We start from the raw sequence: 24,584 nt of genomic DNA, 5'->3' as shown, positions 1-24,584 counted from the left end.
AAAGAAAAGTTTTCAAGAAATTTTGAAGTATAATTTTATTAAATTTAAGAAATTTTCTACAGACAGAAAATAATCTAAAAGATACGAGGCGGTTAGTAGGTAAAATAAATTTGTTCTTAGTAGTATTCATAAAAGGATAAATTTGCATAATTGTCCGCGATCTAATATGCAATTAGGTTGAACATGGAGATAACAACACGTTGCATTGTGTGATGATAAAAATTTTATTTACAAATGCGACAAATGTAGGAATTTTGCTTACCAGTGACGTATCGGAGAGGAACGAGCGTAACGGTTGATCGATTATCGATCGCTATACTTTCAGGATTTTCCTAATAATAGTTAACACTTTTATCCTTCCCCTGAAATCGTCGCTATATAATTTTCTCCGGTATCTTCCTAAACGCCGTTCTTTAGTCGACGGTACGTCGTTCTCTCCGTGAAATCACTGATAGAGGAGAGATTCACTGAGATGTAACAATAATAAACTTTACATTAAATACGATTAGAATCTAGCTATTTTTTTTCTTTTTTTTTTAAAGGACTATGCGGAGTGTTACAGTAATAGAAATATTTATTTTCCAAGGAGAAGGGGTTCGTCTTGCGGGATACTTTCTGGAAAAATCGAGGGTGGGCCGTGTCGAAGGGGAACGGGGATGATGGAGGGACAAATAGGGGGAGGGGAAATATATTTTTTTTCATTTGAAGTTTCAAAGGATAACATCACAGCATTGACATATCAACATCGAAACGATCAAAGCATCGCGCTCCTCGAGACTCGTCGACGACGAAATTAATCGTCGATCCAGTCGATCGATCGTGTGTTTCCTATCTACTCCTTCCGATTATTAATTTCGAAGTTTCTTCTGCCGAAGTTGAATCGATTAGAGGTAAGAATTTTGTTAACCGTCGAGGAACTCTCGAAGGGCGCGCTGCCACGGCCGTAACACTTTTCATTTTTGCTATAGAACAATTTACAACATCTCGTTTAATTAATCACTTCAATTCCGTCTCCGAAGAACCGCAGCTCGCGCACACTGAACCGCAAATTCTCTCGTTCTCCTCTTTTCCTCCTTTCTTTTTCTTTTTTTTTTTTTTTTTTTTTTTGTTATTCATCCGTTTCTTCCTCTCTCTCTCTCTCGATCTCGTTCACACAAACGCATATAAACATACACTTGCTCCAATTTCTCCTCTCGTCCATTAAACTCGACGCGATTAGACGAACCTTTTAATTCGTTTAACAGCAAAGTCATCGATTATCCATTTTCAATGAATATCCTCTTTCTTCTCGTTACTCGCACGCTGATTCCTCCGCGACAACAACGAAATAAAATTCGCCCGAGGAAAACGAATTAGATCGCTCTCTTATCTCAACTTTCTTCCTTCCTTTCTGCAGTTTTATTTTCTTCTCTTTTACATTCTTTCTCCCTTCCTTTCTTCCTTGCTTTCGTTCGCTTGTCCGCAATCGAAATCAGTCGCACGAGGGAATAATAGACAATATACACAGGGAAAAAACTTTGATCCAACGAACCAGCCGCAAAAGAAAATAAGTGACCGAGAACGTGAATGCGCGGCGTTTGTTCCTTAGAGTTAGGAGACACAACGTGCACACACGCACCACGTGAGGCAGACACGCGTGAAAGCACGTCGAAATTGAACACGTTAGAATTCACGTACACAGGCGACAGGACTTCGTCCTCGGAGCGGCGCCGGTTGATTCGAATCGACGATCGTATTTAATTATACGGGACGGCGTGAACAAGAAGCAGCTCTTAGCAGTTGCCATTTTTTATCGTAATCGTATCGACCGGGCTTACGTCGTAATATCTTTTTTCCTTCAACGATCAACTATCAATTTCGCTAAAGATAAAAGAAGAAGACAATTGCGAAAATATCGATTAGTTTGTCAAGGCTAACCGCGAGACGAAGAATATTTTCAGCCGCGTTTTAGTTCTTTTGTTTTTAAAAATATTCGGATTGCATGCAATCGTCTCTATCTGTCTCTACTACAGCTCGACCTAATTCTAAAACGTTTTTAAAACGCGTATGATCGACGGTGAACAGCGAACGTCGTACGCTTCGTTTTTCTGTTTTGCTATGGTACTGTTGCCATTTTAGATTACGTCTAATAATCGAATACAGAAAGCGGCAGCAGGAAGCCGATAGAACGCGTCAATGTTCCCATTCTGTTCGCGCAGAAACGTATTTCCGTTGATGCGTCTGCCGCGGTTTATTACATGCATAATCGGAGACAAAATCACGATCATCGAGTCAAACCGACAATGGCGTCCATCGTGATCCTAGCACTACTTTTCTTTTATTCTTCGTCTCCCATCTCCTCTCTTCTGCCTCTCTGTGTACACACAGATATATACTTTCGAAACCACGCTGTACGCAATGTACCCAATAATATTTCATTGCGAAAGCCTTAAGGCTCTTTACAAGGACAGGCGTTTCGCCATATATGTCCCTAAAGCAAACATAACACCGAGGCACGGTCCACATCTACGAAGAATTTGCTAAAAATTCTTCAAAAGGAGAACAAATTTTTTCACAGAATATGGGTCGTACGAAACGATTATCTTTCGTTCGATGCTTTGTTCTTATAGTGCCTTATTCTCTTATTTTTCTTTTTTTTTTTTTTTTTTTTTTTTGGACCTTCCAACCATTCGTGTAATTGGGGTTGCATTCTTCGAGGAGTGCGTCGATTGATCGCACGAAATCGGCCGCCGCGACGCCGGCAAAAGCAGTCTAGATTTTAACAACACATTCACGTGCACATGGTGCAAACCAACGCAACAATTCACTCCTAATTAATTTAAACTCGCGCCCTAATTTTTTTTAATACATCGAACGAATTGTACTTACGCCCTCTCGACTCTCGCAACTCTTGAAGAAAGGCTTACCCTCTATCTCTCCCGCATCCAGTCTCCCCTCTCTCGTCTTTCTCTCGTTTCTTCCTAAACAGCTTAAACATCGATATTTAAACGCTCGTTAATATGTTCTCGTTAAGTCTTTCAGAAGAAAATTCGATTGCGTTGCCGATTGGACTTTCAGCTTTCCTGCATGACATCACGATTTTCAGTGAATTGTATCATTTCTTTTTTGTCTTTCGAATTTTTCTTTTTTCGCCTTTTTTTAATACTTTTTTATTTGGCTCGCTTGTGATGGGAGATATTTTCTTTGTTCTCTTTTGTCTTCGCTAGAACAGAATGTGTGTCGATTTTTGTAGGCATCGAACGAACTTGTCGCGTGCGAGTTTTAATCCTAGATCGTTTTACTGAGAAATACTACAGAGATTTCCTTTGTCTTTTTTTTTGTTTTTTTTTTCACGTAGATCCGAATTGACGTCGATCGAAAGCTACAAGTTACGTTTCATATAATTTTTTTTCTCTCGTTTTGCATTTAATTTAGCGCGCTAATGCACGTGTTACAGATTCGAACACTAGTCTTCGATATATCGAAAGAAAGAACGGACTGGAAGCCGCTAAAATCCTAAACCGAAATCGTTAATGATTACAAAACCGACGGGTCTCGCGTCAGTTAACTACAAGGGATCGTACCGTAAGAAATATTAAGGGTTCCTTTCAAATTCGTGTATCGTGTGGGTGTGTGTGTGTGTGTGTGTGTGTGGTATGTATGTGGCCACGTGAGACGCCATAATTCGTATCAGGTCTGCATGACGTGGGTTTCTATCGCTGCCTTTCGAGCGAAAGATTCTTACAAAATATTATAAAAAATTCTCATTTGCTTAAGGATGTGGGCTAGATATTGTTACACATCCTCTATCAATCGCGTCATTGACGTCTAGAAAAAATTGTATACAATAGCTACGATTTAAAATCGAGTCGCCTATGCGTCGCGGCGCTATTCGTAGTTAAATCGCAGAAACAGAGAAACTTGTTAAAATAATCGAGCAAACGTGATATAAGAACATTACCCTAGTACAAACGGCTTCTGTTCGACACGACGAAACAAAGTTCAAAAGAAACTCTAGCTACTACCGAGCATTCGTTTCCAAATTGCACTCGAATCGCGTCGTGAAGAAACCGAAACGCACGCTCCTTCTCGCATTGAATTTTGACTAAAACTCGCCTACATCGAAGTAGAAGCGTGAGTATCTTTAAATAGACATCACCAGTGATAGTGTTTTGCAAATATATTTTACCTAGTATTTACAAACGTTGGCTACAAAAAACATTTTACAGTTAGCGACCAATAGAATACTCGCGAAACTGGAAAACGTGAAAAATCGTGAAACGTGAAACTCGAACATTCCATAATGTGCCTCGAATTCGAAACAAACTATCTTTTTATATTTGTCATAGATTTTTCAGCATCTTCGCTCGATTTATAAAAATCTTCCAGTCTAAAGATAACATATGGAATTTTCGACAAGCGAAATTATTACGGCGCAAGGCGCCAATAAAATTCGTTTAACAGCGTAGCGATTGAAAATTTAGGTCGAATGCTGATCTCCACACGATCGTCTACTTAATTCTTAAGGCGTCTTTAAAGTTCATCTTGAGAGCGTTCCACGAAGACTTTCGCTTCGATACTCGCTCGATCCATCGGTGACGCCGTTAAAATTCAATAAACGGCGTTGCACGAAGATTTTTGTAATCTTCAACAACTATATAATCTTCCAGCGCCAATTTAATGTGGCGAACAAACAACGAGCTTAGTAAGAATTTGAAACACTTTCGATAAGACGACGACGCTGAATCGCTGGCAGAGATACATATATCGACAAGAAATTACGATCCACGCTCAAGTTTTGAGATTCAAAGGACCGTGCGCCAAATCCTTATTTTTAATTTATTTTTAAAGAAAAATATGCCAGCGATCGGCCGTGGAAAATGCGAAAACTGCGTGAAAACGATAAGAAAATCTCGCTAAATTCACACAGCAACGTCATACACGAACGCATATCGAACGTAATCGTTCCGGGAAAGAAACGCTTCGTTTCGCTAGTCTAATGATGCATAAGTGATCGTTTTAAGTAAAATTCCCTAAATTAATTTAGAAAAATTCATTATATTACGTTTCGTACATTTTCTTTTTTTCTTTTTTTTTCTTTTTTTGCCCTTTTGATATTATTTAATTATACTGGCCGTGCGCAAGGCTATTTCTGCGAAGAATGACGAGCTCGAGATTTGTTCGTTCTACTTAAGAAACAACGTTGATGCGTGCATCTAAAAAAAAAATCAATATACACGAACGACCAAAACTCGATTAGCATTATCGGTTGTCACGATTACATTCGTGCAACTGGTATGCAATCAAGAGCGTTTGTAATATGTTTCTGTATGTGTGCGTGTATGTGTATGAGTATGTTTGTGTATGTGTCTGTGTATACGTATTGCATCAATTACTCCATAAATATTTTTCGTATTTTAGTTGCAGCAAGTTCGTAGTGCGTCAAAAGCGTTGATCACGAGGACCGAAAGTGTTTGTAGATCCGTAAAAATAATGAGAAACGTTGACAAATATCCAGCATTACCATGATCCTCGCTGCAGCTGATGACGCTGCATTCACGACAAAATCGAAACGGAAAGGACTTGTTTTTAAAGGCTTCTTACAATATGTACACGATATCTATTGATTCTATGGTATAGTATCATCTCTCTTGTTTCACTTTCTATCCACTTTCATTCTATTCCTTTCATTTTCTCCCATTCATTCTTGCTCTCATACTCACATTTTGCCTCGATCGGAATTTTGTCGAGTGACAAAGGTAAAAGTGTTCACTGCGTACATACGTATACAATATATTTATATATATATATATAATATTATTATTTATATATGTATACTATATACACAAAATGTGTTTCACTGTGTGTTCTCGTGTGCGTGTGCCCGTGTATGCCTGTCTGTGCATGTGTAACACATGTGTGTATGTGTGTGTGTATGTGTATTCACATTTCACCAAATAGACTCTAATAAAACGTATAAACACGTGAGCCTAGCGCGGCGATCATCAACGCGCCATCGTATCGATAATCGAAAACTTTTAATCGCGTACGACAATAATGATTGATTATCTCTGATCCCAACCCATCGCCACGCAACGTTAATTCGTTTCGTTATTTTATTTTTGTCGAGTTTCTTCCATACTCGATCGTGATATCGTGAAATTCTGCACAAACCTCGTGACGAATACGCGAAATTTCTAAAATTTCTAGAATTAAGAATTTAATCATGCGATCGATCCTAAGGTAAATCGACTAGAGATCATTTTCCTCGTTTCTCCTCTCTTCTCTCTAAATCGAAGCAACTATCGCTGTTCTGTCGGCCGAATTGAAAGAATTCCACGCGAAATTCATATCGAAGTTTCTCATTTCTTTTTCCTATGATTTCTCTTTTTTGTTCGTTTCTCACGATTTTATTTTATACTCCCTTCTTTCTTTGTTTTTCTTTTTTTCGTTCAATTAGCTCCGGACGATCGTCTACCTAATTTCGAGCGAAAATCTCGTGGCGTTTAATGAAGACTCGATGCCGATTCACGAGTTCCCCTAGCTGGCTGATAAATCATCGATCTGAAAAATCTGATGTTTCTCGTGGGGTTGGGTAATAGGGGCCCGGGAGGAGTCAGCGCAAAGATTAAGGCCCCAGGGCTCTTTTTCTCTCCTTTCCTTTCTCTCTTATTCTCATGCTCTCCCTTCTCTCTCACTCTTTCTCATTCTTAAAAGTGTGTTTCTCTTTAACTTTGTTCACGTGACTGTTCTCATGTCAATACTCATCTCGTTGAGCTGGCTCCGCGAATGGGGGATTTATCCTGTGCGTACCTCATCGACAAGGACATTCGATTATTCGTTTCAATCCGCCCATCGTTATGCGGAATTCCTGTTGGAAAAAATGCTCGTGAAAATTTTTCGCTGCCGCCAACACGCTCCATCTCTCTCACTCGCACATTTTTTCTCTCTCACACGCTCTCCATTTACGCGAACGAACTTTGTAATTGCTTTGATAAAATTTCTGTAAAACGGAGGAGGGTTGGGGAATGGGAACAGAACAAAGCCATTTACTCGATAGTTTCATGACAACAACAATTGGTTTCACTAGAATGGGTCTTCTACTTGTACGATATCTATCGAATGGTCAAGAAAACGATCGTTACGAAATCAACAAGGCTCCTTTAATCGAGAGTACGATTACGAAAATAGAATCTACAATGTCTGTCACCATGGACACGTTACTCTGTTACGACAAATTACGCCATGTTTACTTTGGAACCAATAAAATGAAAAAATAATGCACTAGCTCGCTAACTCTTGCTTCCATTATAACGAAAATAGTCGCAAACGGAAGAAAGTGTATACCTCGTAGGATGAAACATTCGTGTATCATAGACAAGCGTGCACGCGTACCATCTCAACAATCCAACAAATAAAAATCAAAGCGATTTACCTGAGATTCAAAATCTCAGCTCTACGAAAGAACAACACTTTGCATAATCAACATTTCTACTCTCTGTTACAGCGTAAAGTATCGTGCACGCTTCCTCGGTAACGAGAATCATTGGCATAATACGATGCAATGTATCTATAATAGAAGTTCTACATCGAGATCCGGCACCAATAAACGGACAGAATGAAGAAAATGAAAATGATTCTGCATGAAAACACGCTGAGTTCCATGCGTTACGTACGATGCCGTATACTAAAGGCTAGAAATATCGTAACGAAAGGCGATTTCTATGTAAATTGTGGGACAGCTCGAACAACAAGGGTCTAGCTATTAAACAGTAAATCGAACAAAATGAACCATCTTACGGGTAGCGACAGGAAAGAAACCCCACTAACAGACCAGAGCGCAAATATTTTTTGTTTTCTTCGCTACGGTAGCGTTAAGCACGTTCGTACGTTCAGTAGCGTACCAGGTGGCGACCCCACTAAAGAGCAGTGGTGCGCAGGTGGGGACAGCGCTGTAGCGACAGGCCCCGGGGCCCCAGCTCCTAAATGGCGTTCAATGCGCGCGGATCTTGCTGCTGGCGACGCCTCGACGCGCTCCCGTAATCGACGCCACTGACGTACGATTCCTCCTCGTTGCCGTAGTCGTGTTCACTACGATCGCCCCGATCACGATCCATCCTCTCCAGCCTCGACTTTCGAGTTCCTTCGCTCATGTGTCCGCCGCTGTACGATCCTGATCCTAGATATTTTGGTAAAATTCAATGTTACAGTTGTTAATATTAGTTCAGGGTTCAGGGTTCAGGGAGCCTGAATTTCTGTAACTTGGCCACGATATCCCTTACGTGAATCTATAGAATTTAAGGTGTTACAGAAATTAGGCGCGATTTTGGGGTAAAATTTGAAAGGAAGCGAATTTTGAATATCGTTGTTTCCTGCTCAAGTTTTTGATAATGGAACATTGTTAGGATTGGAGCTTGATTCTAAGAAATAGAATTATTTATTATACGAGTTATATAGAATCCATAAATTGAATTGAAGAGAATTAATTTTAATCTCTTCTTAAATTTAATTCCGAAGATATTCCGTATTCCTTTCAAATTTTTGTTATTACTCAAGCTCGACGAGCTAAACTCATAATTCGATTTAACTTATAATTCTTATAGTTGATGTTACAGTATTAAAATATCGAGCTTGGCAATCGAATTTCACGGGGTGTCACTCAAAAAACTAGATTACAGAAGAGATTGTTACTTCGACGTTAAGCTGGACGGTGAGAAATCAGTAAGTCCACCTACATGTCACACCTAAAACAACACCGCAACGACACACCATACACAGTGCATGCAAGCTAGTTATGCAAAAAAAAGAACAGGGCGCGTACAAAAAAGACAGAGAAAAACGAGAGGGGCAAAAAAAGACACGGTTTTGCAAAGACTCCGACGTTCGAGCTATCGTTGCGCTGGAGCGCAGACATCGAGAAATAAACGAGTCCTTGAAACTCGACGCAAGTCCTCCTCCATGGACTTGCTTCGACTAGAAGGAAAAAAAACTGTGCTTTTCATTGAAAGTGGAATTCGCGTTCGTTCAGAAAAAAAAGGAAAAAAAAGAACAAGGGGAGAGCACAAAAACAAAGCGAATATCCCAAAAGAAGGATTTCGAAGATCTTCCGAGAGACCGCGCTCTGAAATTCCTCTTGAAACAAGTCATGTTACGTGTAACATTATTCCATCGAAAAATCTGTGATCCTCTCGATTCCCATGATCAAGTCTCGTTAATTGATTACGCTTCGTTAGGCTATTCTATATCAACCTATTCTATGTGAGAAGGGTTGGTGGAAGGGCTTGCGAGACAACCAAAAACAAAAGGGGAGATAAAACGAACAAATAGAACAGAACTGTAAAAAAAAAGAGATTGATTAAGAATTGAAACGAGAACGTAAGGAGAATCACTTCCACAAAACAGAACAGAACAGAACAGAAATCTTCGTCGACGGATGAATCGAATGACAAAAATAATATAAAATAAAAGAGAATAGACGAATGAATTAAACAAAAAAACGATGGAAAAGTGAGGAACATTTGAGGTGAACCAAATTAACCAAAATTAAATAACCAATCGATTAAATAAATAAATCCTTCTCTTTGGGTAAGAGAAACAAGAATAAGGTCCCGTTTCACCGGGCCCGTGCACCAAACCCGTCTATACTTACAACGCGGCCTTATTAAGGAGGTTTCCCTATAAACAGACAGTCTCTAATTCTCTCGATCGTCATCGTAATCCCCCGTGTATTAAGATTACGGGGGAAGGGGAAGGACGACAGAGTACAGAGAATTGGTCAGCCGGTCTACGCCGTAAAATCTCATCCGCGATGAGGAGGAAGTGTGTGTGTGGAAGAAGCGTCGTCGTGCGTGCGAGCGTTCTTTTAGCTCGACTCTTTGGGCTTGTTCTCGTCACCCGGACCATAGGTGAACTGGCCCTGTTTTCGGATGACTCCCGTGGCAGCCACCGCCTCCACGACTTTTACACGTAAACAAAGAGAACATCGGAGTCAGAGCTGATTGCCGATCATACTTCGACCTGGTGCTTTCTTTTCTTTTTTCCGTTTCCTTTTCTATTTTTCGTTTTTTTTTTTTTCTTTTCGTTTCTTTCTTTCTATTCTCGATCTGAGATTTTAATTTTGCCAGTGGTAACGGAACGTTTTAACTTTTTTCCTTTTTATATTTTAGGTAGAGTCGTCGTTTTGGTGGAGATTATTGCGATTCATCGAATGAGGACTTTTTTTTTACGATGAAACGAAAGAGAAAAAGATAGAGAGTATGCAAGGGTGGACGGTCACGCGCTTGTTTACGTGTTATTAGTCTTGCGTAGCATGTTACACGCGTGGATTTTACGTGATCAACCCTTAACTGGTAGCTCATAAGATTTATTTTAAGATTTTGGATCCAACCAGGCGGTTACTATTCACGTGACACGTATTTCCTTCTGTCTATTAATATTCTCTGAGCATAAACATTGAAAAATTGAATCTTTGACGACATGCTAGTGCAAAATTATCGAAACGATGATTTTCTAGTCCGTTCTTCGTGCAGTGGATAATTTTACAAGAGGAGGAATAAAATTCTTCCATATATACAAAATGAAATTAACCAAAAGTAAGATTTTTTTTACGTTAAAATATATAAAAAAAATTCACTATGGTAAATGTTCAAATACTTTTACGAGCCTCCGTATACAATGTCATAATTGCGAAAATTGTTTAGAAATTATTCTACCGTACCAGTTGAGGGCATTGAACAAAAAGAATGAACGATCCATGAAACATGATAGCTTCATTCACGATACTATCAAGAAGACGTTAGTCTTTTCACTTTGAGAAGTCTTTGTCCGTGACGACATCGTGAACGCATGCTCTAAACGCTTTTAATGAATATTAATAGTCGAACAGATGTCACGGGTAAATCCACTCGTGTCAGGGTAGTAGACAGAGCGCAGCGTGCACGAGGTAAGCTGCAGCTAGAATTATATTAAACGATCGTAGAGATGAGGATGAATAATAGAGGCGGTGAAACTGACGACGAGGGATGGTCGTGTCTTTCTGGTGGAGCGCAGAAAGGAAGTGGATATGAGCAAAGAAAAACAATATGAAAACGTGATTGAAACTAACGAGAACGAACGCGCCATTGTCTTGCAGAGGTTGATACATGTTTGCCGATCCATATATCGTCGCTGAAAAGAAATTCAATATAAAGGTGTCGTGCTTTCTGTACGAATATCTTTCACCGTGATACGTGTATTTTTCTTGATAGTTCAAAGACTGCTAGTTTATTTTTAATCTGCCAAATCATGCGGAAAACGCGCAAGTTAAAATAATAAGTTTGTAGGTATAGTTTAAACCAGCGTTGTTCGCGTTGGTGGAATCTCCTTTCTTCCTTTCTTTTTTTTTTTCTTTTTTTTTATAGAACGTGATATTAAAATTTTTATAAGAGGAAAAGAAAAAGAAGGTTAAATAGGATTCTTGGAATTTCCGAGTTTATTTCGAACAGCGCTGATTTAAATAGAAGAAACAACGAGAGCAGGGTATATACAACGAAAATGAGAGATATAACTTCTCGCGCGTCATTCAGACGCTATAGCGTGCACACGAAGAAGAAGGACGTGCAGCGTACATCGAACGATATATCGTAATAATTTACAAGGCTGAGTATAGGTCTGCAACCAGCGACTAGCAGTCTTTCCAATAAAGAGTAACTCTACGTTCTAACACGAATCCATGCAACGGCTACGTGCAGCTAATGATACAACTACAGATGTGTTTCATTACTAGCTTCGAATGTCGCCATTGCTCTTTCTCGAGAATCCAACTCTCGATAACAAAAAAGAAAAAAAAAATGGAACAAAAGAGGAAAAACGAACGACGGTGTTTGTTCGCGCGTTGAAAAATACCAGAACGAATATAATCGTTTCTCTCCGATTTATTCTATCAGCTGAACCTTTTATCTATTTTCTTCTCTCTATTTTTCTACATCTTCAAGCAAGTAACGGAACACAGGGTGCGCGACGTTGGACTCGTAGAAAGAGAAAAGAAAGAAAAAGGGACGTGTGTACAATTTTGCGCTCGAGAAAAAGGTTGGGTTACCTCTTGGCTCGTGGCCGTAGTAACTCTCATGATGGGCACCTGAAGAGGCAAGAAGAAAGTGTCGAGTGTTAGTTGACGGAATTGGGGCTCGTTAGAGTTTCAAGTGAGCTAGAAACCTCGACCCAACCAGCCATGACTGAGAGGTGAGGATCGCATTGAGACTGTGTGAAAAGGATTGACAGTCGTGGACGAGAATAATGATGATGATATGTCGCGATCACCGAGCTTAAATAATTCTCTGTGGTAAGTAATTGACTGATATATGATTCGATGTCGTTGTCTAGATTTCCAGTCTGAGTCTATCGAAATCAAATCACGAAATACACAAAATTCCTCTTTTTACCAGCAATTAAACGACCCAATTTTAAAATACCTTTGAAATACAAATACTCTACTCGTCTATGAAGGTGTACAATCCTAACCAGGCCATTCTCCGCGATAATGAAACTCACGTAGAATATTTGTACTTGGTAACATTCTGCTACGAGATCCTCGATGATAATATGCGACCATAATCGACGCGTCACAATGAATATGATACCTGATGTGACGCGAGGTGTTAACGCGTCGACCGGTGCATCCGGTGCAGGGATCGGACGTGGCACTGTAGCGATCACTTGAGGATGCGTGGCCCTCCAGTAAGCTTCCAGGTACTCAGCTACGTGTTCGCAAGCTTCCTCCAGCTGATTCTCATCCAAGATCACGTCGAACATCTCTGTAGGACACTGAGCCAATTTCTCAGCAGCCACCATTTGTACGTTCAGATGTCTGATCTGCGACTTTCCACGCGACTTGATCAACCTTTGGAGCACTTTAGGTGACGAAATCTTCAGGTAGACGATCGTTGGCGCCAGGCTGGTCTTAGCTAACTGCGACGGATGATTGATGGTATCGCAGTCCAAAACTACCAACTAGAAATTAATAGTGGTAAGTGGACAATGTTTAGAAACGAGAGGATCAAATGGTTGATAAAGTACCTGAAGGGTTCTGGCAAGCTCAAAAATCCTCTCGATCTCGGCTTGAACCTCCGCCAAACAACTGCTCCTGCTCGTGGATCGTTCCATGATCGCTCGTTTTGATGGATTGTTCAGCAACGATCTCTTTGCCAGTGAAATGTCTGCCATTACCCTAGTGATAATTATTCTGAAATCGTAGAAACAAATATTTAGCCAGAAGTGCAAAGAATGGAATACTTCCTCGTGCAAATAGAATAATATTCGAATAATATCGATTTACAAAACATCCTTCGTTTCTTGTCGCATAACATGATAAAGTATTATATAAACATAATTATTCAAATAACATTGGCTCACAAAATATTTTTATTTTGTTGTCATATTGTATGATAAGATATTATATAAACCTCACAAAGACTAGCTATTAACTATGTAATAAATTTCTTCAATATTAGAATTTTATTCTTAAGGAATGTGCCAAGTATAAATTAATTTAAATTCATCTTACGTATAGCGTACCGTTATTAGTAAAATAACTTGCTACGAATTCAATAATTTTTAGTAATAGTAATGAAAAGAGCAATCACAGAAAAAGTATGAGTGATGGAAAAAGTCTATTTGCAGATTCGAATTCAGCATGCACATGTACATAAATGTTACGGAAAATATGCAAATAGATGTTCAATAATTGCTCTTATAAAAATAATTGCTCTTCGACTAAGAGCTTCAACTTTAAAGAGAGCTTCGCGTACCTGCCTCGGAACCGATGTTTCAAATAATCAAACAACGCCTTTTGCATCATGTCCGTCACCTGATAACCTTTCAACGATGGACCGACCAGGACGACAGGCCTCATAGATGGTACAACGTCGTACGGCGTGGTTGTTTCCTGAAAGCGAGACGAACGAATGAGTCTAGACCGACTAAGAGGATGTCCTACACGCCAGGATCTGCCCCAAGATAGTCTCTCACTTACGTAGGACTTCGTGCGCACGGAATGCAACATTGAAAACATTGAAAACAGTTAATGGCCACGTCGACTGGAGACAGTATACGACCTACCCTCCTGCGCGGCCAAAGTCCTTCTCACGGTAATATCGCCATCTCATCGACCATCTTTCTTCAGCATTCCAAAGGCACTTTGGCCAAGCAGAGTCTGTTTTCTTTCTTTTCTTTTTTTTTTTTTTGTAAACTACTGATCAACCTAAGCTATCAACGATCTCCTACGCACTAAATCTGTTCTCGTTAGAAGCCATCATTCTACCGTGTTTTCGGCGAACCATTTTCAGCAAACGGACCACGTGGTTTCATCAAGGTCAGGGCATCTTCGACGAGATCGTCCTCGTCATGGTAAAATGGTCCGCTAAGATCGAATAATTGTTACTTGATTATCGATCGATGCTAGAAATTGCTACTCACATCGACACACTGACGTATTGTATATGTGTGGTTAAAAAAGGAAAGAGTACAGGAAAAGGAACATTTGACACAGTTCGCAGAGCAGTCAGCCGAGAAATAATGGACTTAGACTTTAGAATAATTGCTTCTTGTTGGCGTAATAAATTGGCGGAAATTGAAAGTGGGAATTATCGGATAAACTCTCGGTTTGGAGAGTTACGAGTCTGAAAGCTCGATGCGCGTCCTCTGTCCTTCCTTACTTTCTTCTTCTTCTTTGATTCGACAGATATACACGATGCACAGAGACAGCAGGTATCCCAGTATCATACACACAATCGCATACTCACAGAAATAAATCTGCTAGTCCTCGCGTGGCCCACGATATTTTCTAGCACCGACAGATAAATTTAGACACGTAAGCCTCGTCCACGTCACCGGTTTTATCGAACGCGAATCTTTGCCAAACCGACGAAAAATTTTGATTGGACCTATCTAATATCCCATAAAGCTTATCTTCGTCCGTAAGGGTTGATGAGATACTCCGTGAATATCTATGGGATCCTTTTTGAACGTCTATAAAGTTTTACGCCTTCTTCGGCGTCTATAGAATCCTTTTTGCACAATGGCTGTACGAAGTATTCGTACACATTGTATTTATTACAATTAATTAGATCTACGTAATATAAAATTTCATGTTCATGCGACTACAAAAATGTTGTACTATGGACGTGAAATATAGGATTTGCTGAAAAATATTTCATTGAAATATAAGGCTATATTTCTGATTATAAGTATTTTGACACCTGCTGGTTTCACGTAAAAACGTAATAATTAATTTAAGTAATCAAGGAATACTCGATTTGAATTTTGTATTTCTGCAAAGATATCAACCAATATATATAGATAAAAGTTGTTAAATTTGGAAGAGTTATATAAGCAACATAATAAATTATAATAAATATGAGTTGATTCGTGTAGTTTTTTTTTTTATTTTGAGGCAAATTAGATGGAAAACTTCAAAAGCTAAAAATTTGATGAAATTATTATTGTAACATTACATTATTATATCGTTATAATATTATATCTTTGTTTCAAATAAGACAGCGTTTCTTAATGTTTTTGGTAATTTCCTAATGATTTTTCAGATTTACTTAAGTGTCCTAGTACTCATAAACAGCGGTGTACGTTTACAGGATTTCTTCTGAACGTTCATAGGATCATCTCAGGTTCATGCAAACGTGGACGAGACTTTTGACTAGAAATATATACTTTCTCGAGCTGTCGACTACAAGACTAGAGATCCAAAGTAGAATCAGGCACGACGTTAGACGAGTGGACACAAAAAGGATCGGAATAGTCATAGACACTGCGATTCGTCGAAATCGTTTACCGGCTTCTTGAAGAAGTTCTTCCGTTTCTCCTTAGCCGGTGGCGTGGTCAACGTTGCCTTACCGCCGCGGACGCTGTCGCTGTCGTCACCTGTCAAGAAAAGAAATTGGATCGAATTAATCGTGGAAATCGATCCTTCCTATGCATCGTGCATCGACGGATGTCCCTCTTTCTCTCAAAGGAAAACTAGAGTGAGAAGCGATCGAATGCAGACTAAGAAACCTAGGGTACTAAATAAATTCGATGCTGTCGAATATGATTGTCTGGAGAGATCGTGGAAGCAACTACTGAAAAGTTCATTTACAGCATAGAATACTAAATATGACGTAAATTGACTGGGTCTGTGCGTGATCGTGAATAGAGTGGCTGTCGGCGAACAGGATCGATTGATCGTATCGTCGAGTCTGAACTATGAGGCGGGTGAACGTGGATACTAATATCAAGCGTGTGATCGTACTCGTGCGTGGGTCATTGATGAAAATCTCGAATTAGTATCTTTTTTACAATATGAGAAGGAGAAATTCTCGATTTGTAGGATCAGTGTTTAGACGAAACGTTTAACAGTAGAATTATTAAACTTGTTACAAGTATGGATCTTTTTCAGTTTAAAATTATTAAAAACATGCAGAAACTTTGGAAAAATTGATCTTGGATTTTATTCAGAGAGGAACGTGATTATTTTCATTATATCACTTTGATTATAATCATCTATGTACATTTTAGTATACGTTAACCCATTCGAGAAAAAAGTACATTTTCTCACAGGAAATTTTCAAGGATTGACATTTCGAAATTTCTATGATCCTGTTCGAGGATTACATATCTTTATCTCGAAACCAACGTCATTTCTTAATCTTATATAATACTCTCTGCAATACACGATTTTACTTCTAGTGACTAATAACGATAACACAAATACCTTCATACGACGCATAGGATGCGTCAGCATTTGATTTTACATCAAATAAATACTGGCATGTCCAGTGCGTCACCGGTTTCGAATAGGTTAAAGTAAATGATCGGTAGTTCTAGAGTTAAGAAGGCGGTCAAAGTACATGCAGAAATATTTCCAATGACCAACGCAACGTTAGCTGAATTTCCTATGATCTAACTCGCAGAACTCGATCATCGCTAGTCGAGGATTCACTCTCTTAACTAAAATAAAAACGGGCAAAGAAGAATGGTGAGAAGGTAAAGAAAGAAGCCCACGACATATGCGGTGTGGAAAGAAACAAAAGCTACTATAGTGTTTGTATATGTACATATACTTAGGGCCAACTTAGGATTCTTTCTGATTTTTAGTGTTCTTTCGTGTTTTCTTTCTCTCTCGTATATCTTTTCTGTCTCTCTTATTTCAGTTTGTATTTTTTGTACGACGAGCCGACGATCTCCCTCTCTCCGGTCTGTGTTTTCATTGTCGAGACATCGATCGGTCGAGAATTGCCGAACTGGTCGGTACACCGTGGTTTTCGGGGCGGAAAGAAAGAAGGACGTGCTAGGATACCTGGTGTAGGTGGTGTGGAACCACGTGAGGGCATACCACTCTCGCCAAGGTTCCCTGAAGACCCTCCACGTGCCGAATAGAGACCCTTTGTACCACGTGCAGCGCTCGCCTGCTGCCTCAGGGCCTCTAATTTCACCGGGGACGGGATGAAGCCGACGTCCGCGTTCTCTTTCACCAGCCTACCTATCCACCAATTGTTGTCGTACTTCTCCTGAAGAGTTTCGTGGACGATCGATTACTTTAGATCGTTAAGAAAACACACAAAAGATAAAGAACGTACCTTGATGTGCAGGAAGTCGCGGACCTCGAAGCTGATAGCCGAGCCATGGACAGGCGAATCATCGTCGACAGATCCATCATAGCTCACATTGGTCCGTACTGCAAACGCTACCGCTTTCGTCTGTATAATTTACAAAAACTTTCTATTAAAGCCACTCTATATAATTTAACATTAATTACAAGTTATACGTTAACATATTGGCTACCACATGGTGGTTATTGATGATCACGTTCTTTACTAAATTTTTTATAATGATTAAAAAAGGATAAATCTCGTGGACTAATAAATTTCTAACGATGAGAATCTAAAATATACATATTAGGTCGTCCGAAAAATTTCTTTCGTTCTATAAGGAAATAATGGATGCATAACATTTTCCGTTTTATATTATTTTATCGAATTACGTATGACCCATTTTATCTTATCAAGATAAAGATCACAACTTTTCGGACAACCTAATATAATATTCGCGCGATAGTCAAGATGTTAAAGAGCGCTTAAGAGCCAGATTCTCGTTAGAAAATTTTTCCCGAAGGAATATCAGCGGTAATATTTCGATAAATAAGCTAGTTTTATTGTTTACGATATCGACTTTTTTATTGGGTCGTGTAGCGTAATCCATTATATCGCAACGATACTCGTGCAACAATAATTTAAGCATAAAGTAAATGCCGATGAGATCACGGATGATCGGTACATTGTCAATGTATCATGTGACACATCGGCAAAGAATAAAAGCGTAATACAGTGATAGGGTGCTGTCCGCATTTGTTACGTCGTTCTACCACTCGAAGGTCGCGGCTATTTAATCAATATTCATTTATTGTTCAGCCGAAGGTGATTCGACTGATGGGCCGTGTATGCTGGCCAACAAAAGAGTTTTCATAATTCAGACATGACCCGCTCTGTTATTACTTGGTCTAAATACTCGCCCTAATTCTGCGAAACTTCATGCTCGTACCAGGAAATTTATCGTTGGAACATAGGATTAAGTTACATTCGAATGTTCGTAAATATATAAGCTCGAAGATTCGAAGATTCGAGGATTTAAATGGTCAGAAATTTTTTAATTCGCAAACCAAAAGAGATTTTAAAATTCGGTGGATCACAAGTGTGCTCCATTCTCCGTACTCTGCACTATTCAAAAGCCCGTTGATACAAAGTTGAACACAATTAGGCGATCCTGTACGTACACAGGGAAGAAGAGAGGAGTGTGACGGAAACATCTAGACAACCGATCCGATAATTACCAATTCACCGAGTTCGAACGCGTTGCACCGACTATTAGAAAGGAAGGTACAATTAAAGGCAATAGTATCACGGCTGGCAACGCGATATATTGCATTTGCATCTATCGTCGAAAACAAAGGATCACGAGTCGCTTAATTGGTTTCGCCAAGCGGTCTCCGCGTGCGAAATCTCATTGGTCTGGCGCGCTTATTCATTGACACGCTCCTCATTCCTCGGCGGACAACTTACACAGACTTGAACGTGAAGGCGGCGTCAGAGGCAATGACGCTGTTCGGAAGTAGTCGATCGATACCAAACGATTTACGAAAGACCGGTGGAAAAACAAGCCAAACGGGGGTGGAGGAAGGAGAGGTGAAACTGGAACATGCGAAAGATCAATGACTCACCCTGGCTTTTTCAAGTTGATTGAGGGCCTGCCTCTCCTTCTCACGACGCAAGCTCTCTTTCTCCTCGTCCAGCGAGAGATCCGAGCTCGGCTGTGAGTAGTTCGAGTCTGCCGAGCCCTGAAATACAAAATAAACTTGTTTAAATCGCGCCTCCAAGCGAAATCCATTATTACTTTCGGATCGTTATCGAATAGTTTCGAACCGAGTACAGTAACGACTCTTCCCTGATTTTGTGATAATAATATACTTCGTTTTTTCTCAGAGTTCACAGATTCCAAAAAGTGAATTTTCTCGTTTTATTTCTATATATACAATATGTTATTATTTTTACAAACGGTAATGTAAAACGTATTAATAACGTTGGTCGTTTTTTGATAATTTTAATATACTCTATTTTCTGTCAGGGTTCACAAAGATTCCAGAAAGCGAGTTTCCTTGTTTTGTTTATTTTATACGTCCAATATGTTGCTTTGACGAATAGTAGTAAAATGCGCGGTTGGTAAAATAAAAGTTTGAACGAATAGAATTTGGAAAATGGGAGACTTTTACGCTACCAGTTATTATGGTATTTTGTCAGTTCTTGTTTCACGGAATTTGTCAAACACTGGTAACTACTGCGTCACGACTCTGGCAAGATTTTTCGCGAAGTTCGTGTTCCAAGAACTACAGGGAGCCCGATGTTTTGCCCACGGAAGCCTTGGAGAAGTTCTCAAGGGCTTTGAGAGTCGGGGACCATTAGCTTAAAAAGAGAAGTTTCGTCGGTTCTGAAACAACCGTAGCCGTCTTTGCAGACCCCACTTCTTTGCAAATATTTTAACGTGCTAGTTTGCAACGGCTTGTTACTTGAATCGGTATAAACGACGAAATTCTTGTTTTGCACAATTTCTCATTTCATATTTGTTTTGATATCTAGTCTCCAATTTACTGTCGTATTTCATAAATTGCTCGTACTTCTGTCATAGGAACGTAACAAAACGCAATTATATACGTTCGACTTGGAAAAATTCAACGTTTGTACAAATAAGTGGATAATACGCGACTAAGTAGAGCGGACCGTACCTGGTCGGACAAGCGTATATTCATTAGGTACGTGTTTATCAGGAATTTTTTTTATTTTTAGATTATGAAAGGAATTAAATAAAACGAAACAGTGCTCAGTAGACAGTCTAACATACAATGGTATGTAAAAAAGATTTGAATGTATGCTAATGTATACGAGTATCGCTATGTTTCATACTATGCATTGTTTATCACGCTCTATTCTGGGATGTACATTATATTTATGCATTGCTCTTCAATGTCAGTTATAATTCCATTTTGTAAAATCGTGATGTTTCTTCCCCGCACTGTATCTTTTAACTCCCTATGATAATATAATAACATCTTAGTTAAATTTATAAGTGTCAGTGCAACACAATGCCAAAAGTACGCGTTACGAAAGTGTTACATATACTTCACGATTAGTTCCGTGTGATTTCTAGAATAATCGCGTGGCAATTGGGCAAACAACACCGGAAATTATCCGCGACGAAAGTTAGGATTCTATCTATACGTTAACGCACGCTGCGCAATTGGTTGCGTCAACTCGCGGAACATCCTGCCAAACGTTTCAGGAACAGCTCGTAACGCAACCATGTTGGCGACAATGTGACAAAAAGGGATGTTGGACGGTCAATTAATTGCCCGTACGACGAATTAATTGGATCGATTGCGTCGAACGCGATGGAAGACGTATCGATGTCGAACGTTCTCGAGCATGAAGAGACCTGGAAATTCATCGAAGCGAGAAGACGCAATTTCTAACAATTTTATCGATTCCAAACCGAAGACGACATTGACGTATTGATCCACCTTTCAAAGTCAAAGCTTTTACCTGTCCTGTAATTAGATACTTAATTAAATGCAAAGGGTGCCCAGCGTGTGTCGCATCACTCGGGCGACCGTTCGATTTGCATTTCAGCATGGTGCATTCGGAGGCAATTTCGAATTTCGTTATATAGTATTAGACGGATGAAAGTCGAATTCATTTACAAAATGATTCCCTCCTACTTCCCCTCAGCCTTCCTCACCCTTAAATGGGATCTTTTTTCTGTCGTTCTCTTTCGCTCTTTCTATCGGGACGATGAGTTCATTCGGTCGGGGCTTGTAACCATGCCAACGGCCTTTACTTAATCGTCTCTCTACCTGTTCCCCGTGCGTGACTGTGTAAACTCGTCTATGCGTGCCACCACGACCTTTTTCGACCCTCCGGGGGATCACGAGGACTGGAATGCTCTCGAACAATCGCGTGTGACGAATTTTTAGCCAGAGCATTTTTGTGTCATTGGGTAATACGAATTTCTATATTGGAAGATTAAATTAAGATGATAGGAATTTATGGAAGAAGATAGGGGATGGATATGAAAATATCTTGAAATATACTTTCAAGTTTCTATGTTTCTTGTTAACTGAGTCAGTTGACTTCAAGTAGCTTCAGGCCACTGTACTAACGTGAATCTGTTATTTTACTCGTCTTAAAACGTCTTGTCGAGTTCTCAGCTATTTCTTGTCGTGAAAGGAGCAACAGCTACTAGGTAATGTAATGTTACTTCCTATTACCTTCTTGCCTCTCTAAACTAAGTTGACTGTAAATATATGCCATTCGGACATCCATTTTCATTTAACTTAAATGTATCTGAGCTTGTAGCGGTATTTTTCAAAATAAGGCCGTGTCTGCTCCATTTAAGTTCTGCATTAAGTCTGCTGAGTAAGTTTTTGATTACTGTCTTTCTAAAAGCACATTCAGCGTTATAAACGATAGTAGTAAATTATAAATTAAATCTGTTGATTAATTTTCAAACCATTGTCCTTCTAAAAGGATATTGGCCATTATGAACGCTCCAAAAAGATGAGAAATTAAGTTTGGGTACCTTAAATCATCCTTCTGAGCGTATGACGGGCAGATCTGGGTTAAATATCCACTCAAAATCAGATTACTCGAACTTAAATGTCTTCGCGTCAAATAACTTGACTCGTGTGTACACAAACTTCAAGTCGAGTTACCTCAATTGAATTTGAAGGAGACCAAAGTGGTAAACGATGGAAGATGGAAATGAAGTAAACGTTAAGTGTAGAAGAATGGCGAGCTAACGCAAACAAAGTACTAAAAACTCGACGCGGATAAAAGGAGGATAAAAAGAAGTCTGTGAATAGGACGAAAACAGCGGCTGCAGGAGCAACAGAGCATACTGGAAACGCTCGGTTTCACGCTCAAAATGTAAACCAGATCGATTTAGATTGCAACGTAAAGGATCGAGGCTGTGCAACGATAGCACGCCTGGCCGGTTTTATTTCACGCCAGGCTGATTAATGTAAAACTTGTATGACGCATCGCACGCCACGGAAAATCCTTTATAAAATCGAGAAAATGTATGAAGACGCTTCGCAGGCTCCACGCTGCTCCCTTGCAACTAATTTACTTTGTGTAAGGAGGCCGATTCATTGACACCCTTTATGAAACGTGTACGCCGTACGCGTTACAAGTATTATCTTCTTATAACCTTACCTGTGTGCCTGTGTCGTGTATTACAAAAAAAATAACATTAAGGTGAAAGCTAAAACGAGATCGTTTTTCTTCGGAATATAAACGAGAACGATCACCTTAATTAAATTGAGAGAATATAAATAATGATGTTCGCGGAAGCTTCAATTTAATTCAGTTAATTGCTACAAGTTTCAATATGGATATAATAGTTGAATACCATAAGTGAAATGAATACGATGAGTGACAATTTCCTTGTTTTATAGAAATTCAATATATCGTCAATCAATTCTGCACTAAACCTTTCGTTTGATTTTTAGATTAATTATACGTCTCTTTTATGATCTTGAATATTTAACAAATATTAATAACATTAGTTATACGAAGAACTGATACTATTCCTTTCTTACAAAATATCATCTATTTTCAAAAAATTCATATATCATTTACTCAATTACTTTGTATCCCTTTAAGACGTTAAATAAAAGTTACATAAAATCATCCAAATTGTCATACGTTTTACCATGTGATCGTCAATTATTAATATGAATTTCTTTCATTCTCATGTTTAAAACCGTATGGAAACAAATGATATCTAGTTGAAAATTAACTGAATAATGGAAGAACATTAAAATTAACAATCACAAAAACTGACAATTGAAGAAAGGAAAGTTTGGAAAATATCAATGAAGAATGGAGAAAGAAAATATAAAAGAAGAGTAAAAGAGATGACGAAAGGATCTTCTAAAGTATCTACATAAAATTCCCAATGAGTGTCAACTAATCTCTACCAAATTTTCTTTTATGACCATAGCAAGACACAATGAAAAGAGACTTGAAAGGACGATTGTCTGTAGTGTACCTGCGTGAATAGCTTGTTGTAGCCAGAATTGTGTTGATTGTATCCGATCATCGCCGGAAGCCAACGCCGTCGTCGCCAGGGCCGTTGTTCGAGTGGCTTTATCCACCTTCGCGGGGCCCTTCGACTCTGTTATGGCCCAGTTTCGTTCTCTGAACCGGCTCTGTGGCACGACGTTGATCCGCTAAGCTCTCGCTTAGCACACGCTACCGCATTGCGTCTTTTTCTCCTCTGCTCTGTTCGTTCTTTCAACCAATGGAACAAACTTAGCAATAGACTCTGCCCCGTTGGTAAAAGTTTAACGTGGGATTTTCGCGGCGTTGCTACGCCATGCTGGCCGGCGCGAAGGCCGTGCAGCCAGTGGAACTTCACCTCAGGCGCTCTTCCACGACTTTTTCCGCTTCCGTTTGCAAGCCATCCAAACGCCAGTCGCGTTTCTACTCACAGCTTTCCAGCTTCATCGCACCTCGAATCGCACCTGGTGCTTCGACTTTCGCGTCCATCGCGGATTTCTCCGCGAGACGAGATCGCTTCTCGATGATCCTCTCCTCGTGTTCAGCTTCGAACACGCTGTCGACAAGGAGATTCTTTGTTCAATGTGACAAGCTTCGAGATTTTGACGGATGAACGCAGACACGATACTGATACGATGGTGGTTCGAAATTTCTACATTTATCAAATTTCGAGGGGAATTGTATTAATTGTATTATTGAATATATTGGAAATTATATTATTGGATATGTTATTTGATCTTCTTGCAGTTGTTTAAAATTTCTCTATTGAATATTTCAAATATTATATTCTAGATGGTTTACATTTTCTGGGCTCGCTTTATTTTACTACCATTATCAAATCTCAAAGGAAACGTTACTGGATTCAAAATTTTAGAATACAGATATTCCCTTATGGTAGTACAAAGTTTAACGTACGATCAAGTGTAGTCCGAATGGGTCAAGTGTATTATGTTCCACGTGGTTTGAGTCTTC

General features: G+C 39.4%; 1 protein-coding gene across 16 annotated transcripts in view; it reads right to left on the bottom strand.

The window, feature by feature from the left end:
• Positions 1–205: 205 nt before the first annotated feature.
• Positions 206–24,584, bottom strand: part of LOC117216378 (voltage-dependent L-type calcium channel subunit beta-2) — a 93,727-nt gene continuing 69,348 nt past the window's right edge. For 3 of the 16 annotated variants that reach the window (XM_033463040.1, XM_033463046.1, XM_033463049.1), the window contains 10 exons: positions 19,220–19,336; positions 17,583–17,702; positions 17,303–17,513; positions 15,800–15,888; positions 13,988–13,993; positions 13,764–13,900; positions 13,033–13,198; positions 12,597–12,966; positions 12,056–12,094; positions 206–8,158 (listed from right to left, as the gene is read on the bottom strand). In XM_033463040.1, coding sequence (XP_033318931.1) covers positions 7,962–8,158; positions 12,056–12,094; positions 12,597–12,966; positions 13,033–13,198; positions 13,764–13,900; positions 13,988–13,993; positions 15,800–15,888; positions 17,303–17,513; positions 17,583–17,702; positions 19,220–19,336 — 1,452 coding nt within the window. In that variant the 3' untranslated portion in view covers positions 206–7,961. Of the gene's footprint in view, positions 8,159–9,628; positions 9,937–12,055; positions 12,095–12,596; positions 12,967–13,032; positions 13,199–13,763; positions 13,994–15,799; positions 15,889–17,302; positions 17,514–17,582; positions 17,703–19,219; positions 19,337–23,601; positions 24,169–24,584 lie in introns of all 16 variants that reach the window. The other 13 variants (XM_033463038.1, XM_033463039.1, XM_033463041.1 and 10 more) reach the window with 10 other exon arrangements.

Source organism: Bombus bifarius, unplaced genomic scaffold (assembly GCF_011952205.1).
Source record: "Bombus bifarius isolate JDL3187 unplaced genomic scaffold, Bbif_JDL3187 scf7180000010271, whole genome shotgun sequence".
NCBI classification, from domain to species: Eukaryota; Metazoa; Arthropoda; class Insecta; order Hymenoptera; family Apidae; genus Bombus; species Bombus bifarius.
This window is presented reverse-complemented; position numbering and strand designations above follow the sequence as displayed.